At 34.1% G+C, this 10,704-nt stretch overlaps 1 protein-coding gene across 1 annotated transcript; it reads left to right on the top strand.

The window, feature by feature from the left end:
* On the top strand, positions 1-945 carry LOC100916105 (olfactory receptor 51G2-like). Its single transcript, XM_012545453.3, has one exon. The coding sequence runs from the start codon at positions 4-6 to the stop codon at positions 943-945; it is 942 nt and encodes a 313-aa protein (XP_012400907.2). The 5' UTR covers positions 1-3.
* Positions 946-10,704: the final 9,759 nt, after the last annotated feature.

Here is a 10,704-nt window from a genome sequence, read left to right as displayed (position 1 = left end):
AACATGTCTGTCTTCAATTCTTCCACGCTCTATCCTCGGTTTCTTTTGACAGGTTTCCCAGGGTTAGAGGCCATGTATGGTTTGATCTCCATCCCCATCTGTCTAGTCTACATTATTTCTATTGCAGGAAATTCTACCATCCTCTTCATTATTCGAACAGATACCTCACTCCACCAGCCTATGTATTATTTTTTGTCAATGTTGGCTCTGACAGATTTGGGTCTGTCTACTACTACATTGCCTACTATGCTCAGTGTCTTCTGGTTCCATGCCCGGGAAATCCCTTTCAATGCCTGCTTGATTCAGATGTACTTCATCCATGTGTTCTCCATCATAGAGTCTGCTGTATTGCTGGCCATGGCATTTGACCGTTTTGTGGCCATTCGTGAACCCCTGCGCTATTCAACCATCCTCACCAATGGGGTAATTATTGGGATTGGGTTGGCCATTGCTGGAAGGGCACTAACTTTGGTTTTTCCAGCCTCCTTCCTCTTGAAAAGGCTGCAATATCAACCCATCAATGCCCTCTCCTACTCTTTTTGTCTGCACCAGGATCTCATTAAGATGGCAGTATCCAGTCGGAGGATTAGCAGCATCTATGGCCTCATGGTGGTCATCTTCTCCATGGGACTAGACTCAGTACTGCTTCTTCTCTCCTATATACTCATCCTGGCCACAGTGCTGAGCATTGCTTCTACATCAGAGCGTGTTAAAGCACTCAACACCTGCATTTCTCACATATGTGCTGTGCTCACTTTTTACACACCCATGATTGGGTTATCCATGATTCGTCGCTATGGACAGAATGCCTCCCCAATAGTACACGTGTTGATGGCAAATGTCTACCTTCTTGTTCCTCCACTCATGAACCCAATTGTATATAGTGTCAAGACGAAGCAGATTCGCTTGCGCATCCTTAAGAAGTTCCAAAAGCAAAAGGTATAGAGAGGCTAGATTCCCTCCTCAATAGTACTAATTATGCCTTATCTTTGTATAATATTTAATATTTTCCCCAAAGTTCAAAGATGTGCAACATTATTGATAGGGAATGCTATAAATTGACTTTGCTGACTGTAGATTTACAAAGTTGAAAGCGAGACAAATGTTTCAATTTAAAGGGAATATAATTGTAGTCCTAATTCCAGGTTCCATTTGAACAAAGGTTATTTTCTGATAATAATATTGGTTGCATTTTCATAATAATATTTCATGAGAAATCAATTATTTTCAGCTTTCTACATTTCTTTGGCCTTTTCTGTCACTACTTATCCCTTTTCTTTTTCTAGTTAATAATTCAAGTAAAGTTAATTAGCATATATTTCATGCCCACTATATGCCAGGTACTATGCTAAATGCTAAATATGAAGGAAGAAAAAAATGACATCCATCAACTCAAGTCTAATGGAGAGACAACATGGAAACAATGTACAAACAAGATAAATGAAGGATAAAATGTAGGTAAAAGATGGTAGAAAGTCATAACTTTTAATGGGGATTGGGGAGAATTTTTTGTAGAAAGTGAACTTTTGGAGCTTGAAGGAAATTATAGAATACAGGAAACATATAAGGTGGAGAGAATTTTAAGCATGAGGGATAAAGAGCATAAAATATGATTTTAAGAGAAAGCAATTTAACTATGATAACATTTGTAAAATCATATCAAGTAATTACATTAATTACATAGATTATAGGATAAAATAGATTCAGCTATAAATAAAATGTTGGGGGCAAAGGGTGTAAAATCTAATAAAGCAAAGAAAAAGAATGTCCATAATTCAACTGATCCCATAAAATTTCCTTTTAAATGCACTATCCAAGGATATGTTAGTCTTCTTCAGTTTTCTTCAGTAAATGAATATGCTTAGTTCCATTTCCCTGGAATGATTTATACAAATCCTGGCCAAAAGACCACAGGAAAAATTAGATAAGGTCAAATACTGATAGATAGATAGATAGATAGATAGATAGATAGAAAGATAAATCTACCCTTTGGAAAAAGACACCTGAAATACAGAGATTTAAAGTAAGCGAGCCATTTTTTTAAGTATTTCATTTTTACCCATAGTATTAAAGGTAAAAAAAACCTGTAAGTTTTTGGTTAAAGAGAAATAATATTAATAGAACCTTGGGGTGAAAACCAAATACTTGATGATCAGGATATGAAGATATAAAAGAAAATGTTATTAATCTCACTATATCATATTTTATGAAGCAATATGGGGAATAGTAGGTTTCCTTTTGCTGAGGAACTTCTTGTGAGCTCCAGCTGACCATCTGTCAGGTGTGTTACAGAAAAGATTTTGTTCAGATAAAGATTCAAAGAGGTATCTCTGACTTAATTTTGTGATTTTATTAGTTTTATAAGTGGTGGAGTTTTCAGGTCCACTTTTTAAAATTTATTTTAAGAAAATTCTTAGTTTATTAATTTTAGGAGACTGTAAATCTCATGGCCACAAGGACTGATGAAAATACAAGTGAGAGTTGAGTATCAGGTGAACACTAAAAGTGAGTAAGAAGACCTGAAAGGGGCTCAGCAAGCCCTTATAATAGAGGTGTTAGTCTTTTCTGAATACCCCATTGCTTGCATGTTGTCTCCCCCATGAAATAATGAATTTATTGAAGATTCCCACTTAAATTATAATGGGTTATGATTATTATCAATTAGTCAGCAATAGATATAAACATAAACAATATATTAGTCCACATTCAATATAAGTTACATAAGAATGTAGTTTTTAATAGGAAGGCCTTATAATAGGCCTCAAACTTTAAGGCTTATCAACTACAGAAATTACTAGCATAATTCAAAGAATACTTATACAGATATCTCCATCCTGTTTTGTTCAATTTTCATGATCAAGTCAAATATGCCTGGTGTCATGATACAGAATGTCTCCTCCTACCCTTCTATCCCTGATAAGTCCCTGGAGCATATGTATAACTTGTACTATCTCCTCTGCTTTTTACCAGAAATAGACTATAAAATCTGCACCTAACAAGATCTAGTAAAACTCTGCTTGCCTGGACACTGGTAACCTTATTTTAAAAAAAAAAAATTATAAAATCGAAAGAGAGGAAGAAAATTGTTTATGGTCATATCCACCAACCTAGTTACCACGAAATTTGCTTTGTATAGAAAAAAGAATAAGAATAGAATTGTCCAGAATTGTCCTGTCACAGAAGACAGGAGTGAACAATAAAGTTGATGATTTTTTTGTGCCATTAAATAAATGATTGGTTGGTTATTATCCTTTATTCTCAACAAGGGACAAAATGACATCGCTGTGTTGGGATCAAGAAATAGCCACCTGGCCAACTGTGGCTGATCAGAAAAATATGAATTCAGGAGATTCTACTCCATGTCATATATGAATAGAGTATATGAACACTTTAAAACATAGATGTTTCTTGTAGAGGGAGGAAATCTGGAGAAGTATACTTGAAACAAGTGTACTTACAACAAGGTGTTAACTCAGTGAAATTGATGAGATGATGGTTTTCTAGTTTACATATACTTGGTACTTAGTATAGTAATGTAATTGTTCTCTAGTTCACATATACTCAGTATGCTATAATGATGTAATTGTAATAGGGTATTTAAGGGCTGAGAGAACTGGGGAGTCAGTCTAAAGTATTTTATTTTCAAAAAATATGCATAGATAATTTTTCAACATTAACCTTTGCAAAACCTTGTGTTCCAATTTCCCCCCTTACCTCCATCTCTTTCTCTAGATGGCAAGTAATCCATCTTGTTAATTTTGTTAATTTATTAAACATAGTAAAATATGTTAAATATACATATTTATACAATTATCTTGCTGCACAAGAAAAATCTGATCAAAAAGAGAAAAAAATGAAAATGAAAATAAAATGCAAGCAAACAACAAAAAGAGTGAAAATGCTATATTGTAATCCACGTCTATTCCCACAATCCTCTCTCTAGCTGATGACTCTCTTCATCACAAGATCATTGGAACTGGCTTGAATTATCTCATTGTTGAAAAGAGCCACATTCATCAGAATTGATCATTGTTTAATCTTGTTGTTGCTATGTACATTGACCTCCTGGTTCTGCTCATTTCACTTAGCATCAGTTCATGTAAGCCCTCTCTGAAATCATCCTGCTGGTTGTTTCTTACAAAACAATAATATTCCATAACATCCATATACCATAACTTATTCAGCCATCCCCCAAGTGTTGGGCATCCCCTCAGTTTCCAGTTTCCTGCCACTACAAAAAGGACTGGCACAAGCATTTTTGTATACCATGGGTCCCTTTCCCTCCTTTAAGATCTCTTTGGGATATAGGCCCAGTAGAAACACTGCTGAATCAAAAGGGATATGCAATTTGATAACTCTTTTGGCATAGTTCCAAATTCCACTGCAGAATGGTTGGATCAGTTCACAACTCCACCAACAATGTTCTAGTGTTCCAGTTTTCCCACATTCCCTCCAACATTCATCATTATCTTTTCCTGTCATGTTAGCCAATCTGAGGTATGTAGTGCTTCTTCAGAGTTGTCTTAAATTGCATTTCTCTGATCAATAGTGATTTAAAGACCTTTTCATATGACGAGAAATTATTTCAATATCTTCAGCTGAAAATTGTCTGTTCGTATCCTTTGACCATTTATCAATTGGAGAATGGCTTGAATTTTTATAAATTTGAGTCAATTCTCTATATATTTTAGAAATGAGAAATTTAGAATGTAAAAAATGTTTTCCCAGTTTCCCTTCTAATCTAGTCTGCATTAGTTTTGTTTGTACAAAACCTTTTTAACTTAATATAATCGAAATTACCTATTTTGTGTTCAATAAGGAACTCCAGTTCTTCTTTGGCAACAAATTCCCTTCTTCTCAATAGATCTGAGAGACAAACTATCCTTTATTTTTCTAATTTGCTTATAATATCACTCTTTATGTCTAAATCATGAATCCATTTCAACTTTATCTTATACAGTGGTATACAGTGGTATACAGTGTTAGAGGTGGTTCAGTGCCTAGTTTCTGCCTTACTAGTAAAACATTTTTCACATAGCTATAGAGAGCTTTGATTTCTTCTTTTGAAATCTTCCTGTTCATATCTTTGCACAATTTATCTATTGGAGAATGATTCATAATGACTTATAAATTTGGCAAAATTCTCTATATATTTAAGAAATGAGAACTCGATCAGAGAAATTTGCTGTAAATTTTTTTTTCCTCCCAACTTCCTGCTTTCTTTCTAATCCTAGCTGCCTTGGTTTTGTTTCTATAAAAGCTTTTTAATTTAAGGTAAAAGTATCCATTTTATAGCCCCAATTTTTCATTTAGTCATAAATTTTTCCCTTATCTATAGATCTAATTAATAAAATATTTCATGATTCTTAATTTGTTTTGATATGATTCTTTCTGTCTAACTCACAGACCCATTTTGATCTTGTTTTGGTATACGATATAATATGTTGTTCGATTTTTGTCCAATTGCTTCCCAGTTTTATCAACAATTTTTGTGAAAAAGTGAGTTCTTCTTCTAAAAACTTGGATTTTTGGATTTATCAACACTAAATTACTAGGGTCATTTACTACTATATATTGTGTACATAATCTATTCCAATGATCTATCACTTTATTTCTTGCCCAGTATTACATTGTTTTTTTGTGGGTTTTTTTTTTTTTTTTGGAGTAAGGATGGCAGTCAGGATTATGAATTGCCAATGGTTACATAATTGGTGGATATCTGAGGCTGGATTTGAATTCAGGTCCTCCTGACTCCAGAGCTGGTGCTTTATCCAATATTCCATCTATCTGCTCCTGTTTGTCATTATTTCTCTTTGTAGTACAGTATAAGATCAAATATTGTTAGGCCATCTTCATATTTCTATAAATAGATTTGATATCTTCTGAAAACTGCCTGTTTCTATCCTTTGATTATTTATCAGGTGGGGAATGGTTCTTATTTTTATAAAAGTAGCTTAGTTCCCTAATGTTACTAACCCTTGTGTTGTTGCTACTGTGTTCAGATAATGCTGAGTTTTTGTTAAACATCTGAAAATTCACATGAATGAAATATATAAAAATGTAACATGTGAGGAATTCCTTCATACATAATCCAAACCTCTTTAAATACTTAAAAATTCATTCTGCATTTAAAAAATTGTCACCCCACAAAAAACCTATGATTTTCTGATTTTAATGTAGCTATAACTATTTGCATTAAGTAAATTTCCTTTAAGCAATGTAAAATTGTCTTTCTAAATCCATAATGTATCTCTTTTTGTTAGAAGGAAAAACAGAGATCATTATTGCCTTTAATTTTGTTTAAAAGGTAAATAAATTTGAGCATCTTATATTTCTTTTTAGATACTGGAATTTTGTTTTGCTCATAGAATGCAGTGCTTTCTTTGATCCAAGTATGCCATACTATGTGGTTCTGAGCCAGCATCTCCCATATCTCACAATTCCAACATTTTTCAGAGAGAACTTGAGAGTGTCCTTGTATCACATCTTCTAACTTTCATTTGAACATTTGACTTCTATGAGTTTTCCATATAGTGTTCTAGACAAATATGCCTTTTAGCATTTAAAGAATGTGTTCAACCCATCAGAGTGGCACTTTTCCCCCTAAAATTTGAATGCCTGGCAATTCAGCTCAAGAAAAGATCTCAATACTCTATACCTTATCCTGCCACATGATCTTCAGAATTCAAATTGAAATGATTTGGTTTCCTGGCATGATGCTGCCATACCATTAAGATTTCACAGGCATGTAATATTGAGATCAGCACAATGGCTGTGCAGACCTTCACTTTGGTAGTCAATCTAATTCTTCTTCTCTCCCACACTTTCCTTTAGGAGCTCCCAAACACTGACCCAGCCCTGGAAATGAGATTGACAAAATGGAGCCAGGAAAATGACTTAGAAGGCTGCTGAAATAATTCAAGTTGAAATGAAAGCCAGAAATAGAAGGGTGGTTGTTATGGGCCAGAACTCTGAACTTGAAACAAAAGATTCTTACAAGGTGCTAAGTCATTGCAATTAATGAGACAATGGTTATCTAGTTTAGCATGGTTCAGTATGGTTGATTTAATCTTACAACAAATAATGGTTTCCTAGTGATATTATGATTGTTTTATACTTCAGTGTGGAGCATATAAGCAAGAACTGAGAGCCAGAGAGGAGAAGTTTTCAGAGGGCAGAGAAGACAAGTGGAATCTCAAGCTCTCAGAAGCAAGGACAGACATTTCATCCCATCTTCAGTCAAGCCACTGGTGGCAGGCTCTCCTCCTGCATTTCTCCACTGAGACCAAGGCAGGTCTGAAAGGCTCTCCAGAAAGCTGCCCAGCCCCAGGAAAGAAATAATAAAGAATCTGGACTATAAGAAAGCTAGCTGGGCACCAGGAAAGGAAACAAGACTGAAAGACCTAAGACAGTATTTGGGCTTTAACCCCTGGCTACTCTTGTTGTGATTACTGAGCTGAAAAGAAAGCTGCTCCCAAGATCTCCAGAGACCCCCAGAAAACCAAACAAAGAACATTACAGGTGGTAAAAGACAAAGTATCATGAATCTTAGAGATAGTGTAAACTTATTTTTCCCTATTTCCATTGAAAATGAAATATGAAAAAAAAAAAAAGAAAATAGAATATGCATAAAAAGGTATTTTTTTCTAAAGAATTTACGTCAGATATCAGGGGAAAATATTTCCTGGTAAACTATGTCTCATGCAAGGAGATAGGTATTCAGTCTTCTCTTAAGAAGGCAATTCTTTACTGTAATTTTCCTCCTATTCCCTCTCTTTACTTATGAAGCAGTTATTCTGAAGAGGCAATGAAATGGAAATAATGATATTTCAAAGCTGCTTTTATGATGGAGGCTGTGTCCATACTGTATTGTACACATAATGAGATAAATATTAGCTGCCTAGATATACCAGACATCAATATGCAATTACAAAAATGAAGAAAGAGGACACAACTGGCATGAAAGCAGAGTGATGAATAAGCATGGTCCAAGAAAAGTATAAAAAGGAGGAAATGGAAAAATTGGATCAAGTTTCACCAAGAAAACAAATTCATATAACCAGACATAATATCAGGAAAATGAACCTAAATTGGGGAGTAGAAATAGGTATATAACAGGAAGAACCAGTTCAAGAGAGGGCATCATATTATTCCATCTTTGCTCAGCTATGGTACTATGGTGCTATTATTATCACCCTCATTTTTAAATATCAGCAAATTGGACCAGATAGAAATTACATGAATTGTCTAGGGTCAATTAGTCCTAAACATTTATCAAGTCTCTCATGTACCAGGTTAATGGGAAATAGTGGAAGCTACAAAGAAATTTAAAATTTAATATTTCAATATCATTTCTTTACTGAAATGCTATTTACAAAACATAGAAAAATAGATTTCCTTGGGAGACAGTATGGAAACATATTCTCCAAGCATAATTTCTTTTGCTATTGTTCTTGTCTTGAAATAGTATCTAAATCAAGGATTCTATGGATAGATTTTAAAAGGTACACGAATTTGGACAAGGGAAAAATCACATGCTTATTTTCATATATCTCACTGAAATTTAGCACTTTCTTCAAGCATGAATATTAGGTAACAAATTTTATGAGAAGGCATTCATTTACTACACTAGACAGAGAATCTAGAGTGACCAAAAACAAAAACAAAAACAAAATACTTAAAAATTCCTAATCTAAAAATACCTCCCTAAATACTATTTACTCCTGAAGCTTTATTTTCTTGAATCCATAGTTCATGAAGATCATTCTTTCTATCAGTAGATGGCCATCAACTGGGAAATGGCTAAATAAGTTATGGTATATGAAAGTAATGGAATAATTTTGTTCTATTAAAAAAAAACAAGGAGCATGCTGATTTTAGAAAATCCAACAATTTCATGAACTGATATTGAGTGAAACAAGCAGAACTGGGAAAACATTATACATAGAAATAACAAAATTGAGTGATGATCAAGTATGACAGACTTAGCTCTTTTCAGTGATTCAGTGATCCAAGGCAATTCTAACAAATTTTGGGTGAAATAATTCCATCCACACCCAAAGAGAGAACTATGGAGACAATGTAAATCATCACTTGTTATGTTCAATTTTTTTTCTTTTCCCCCTTTTGTTCTGACTTTTTTCTCCTAACAAGGATTCATAAGGAAATATGTTTTTTAAAAAATGAATGTACATGTATAACTCCTCTCCATGTTGTATTTTCACATGCAACTGGGGAAAACTAAAATTAAAAAAAAAAGACGATTCTTTCTATTTCTCATTCACAGACACATGATCTTGCCAAGACAAGTGAAGTAATGTGATGTAATAGTGTAATAGAATAGAAGTAAAGTGATGTAATAGTGATGAGTATTATTCTTAACAAAGAACTTAAATTATATTTGTTTACATTTCAGAGGACATTAAATATAAAACATAATTGTTGTTGTTCATTCATTTATTGTTCATGTCATATTTTTATGACCTAATTTATAGTTTTCTTGGCAAAGATATTGGAAAATTTACCATTTTCTTTCTCTAGTTCATTTTAAAGATGAAAAAACTGAGGCTAACAGGGATAAGTATCAGGGAAATAATTCATTTTGGACCCTTACTCTATTCAAATCAATATTAACCAATTTGATGGAATCATAACAAAGTTTTGTACATAAGTCTCCAGAGTAGTGAGAATCTCCAGAGAGATTCTAAGTTCACTTGTTTAACTAGTTACCTAAAGGCCCTCCACTCTTGTTTTGTCTTGTGATGATGACTAAATCCAGATTGACAGAGACAACAAATACATAAAAAGGACCTCAAAATATCTTTATACCTGCAGACCATTTTTGACTGTGGTAGCTAATACCATTTCCTCCTATTTAAATTAAGGAGAAGCCTTTCCATCTTATATGGAGATAATCCTTGAATCACCAACTTGTTACCCAGCTAATTTACTATTTTTCTTATTCATTGGAATTCTATATTTGGTATAGCTATTCCACAATGATTAGACATCTAGACCTATAAAAATAGGGCCCTGGAGGGAGGAGGGATCTCAGGTTTTGAGGAACATCTGAGGTCTACTTCATTAGAAGGAACCAGGGACTCTTATAAAATGCTAATGGTTCAGACCTCTGTCTCAGACTCTCTTACTGTAGATGGGATAATTTTAAACTCCACAAGGTGAATTGCCAAGGGTTATACTGCTAGTAAGAGCTTGAGATCAGATTTGAAATCAGAAAGATGTGTCTTCCTGACTCTAAGCCCAGTATCTTATTCACCGTGCCACCTACCTGTCCATATAGCTTTCATGAAATAATTTGCTTTTTTCAAAAATGCTGGCTGTTTTCATTTTGTTTCTTTTCATCTGACTTTTTGCAGAGGTACTTACTTCTCCCTAGTTTCTTTCTTATTCTTTGCCTAGTTTCCAGAAACACAGAAATTTCCAAATCTTCTGAAAATAAGTAATTAGCTGTGTTCTAAGGAATAACTCTAGAAGCTTTGGGACCTTGGAAGAAAATAATAGATTTCCATTTTTTCCTGTGGCACTGATCTTGCAGTCAGGGACTGGCCAAAAGGGAGAACGTAATCCCTGACAGGGAAGGTATTGTTCTCCTAACTTTGCAGATTGGTTTTGTGACAAGCCTGTCATAGCACTTTATCAGCTTTCTAGAAGAGCTGGTGGGTTGTATAAACCAGAGATCTGAGT

Source organism: Sarcophilus harrisii, chromosome 3 (assembly GCF_902635505.1).
Source record: "Sarcophilus harrisii chromosome 3, mSarHar1.11, whole genome shotgun sequence".
NCBI classification, from domain to species: Eukaryota; Metazoa; Chordata; class Mammalia; order Dasyuromorphia; family Dasyuridae; genus Sarcophilus; species Sarcophilus harrisii.
The sequence above is the reverse complement of the archived record's forward strand: the minus strand, read 5'-3'. Positions and strand labels throughout refer to the sequence as shown.

Coding starts and splice junctions, on each gene's coding strand:
- LOC100916105 (XM_012545453.3), top strand. CDS start 4: ATGTCTGTCTTCAATTCTTCCACGCTCTATCCTCGGTTTCTTTTGACA.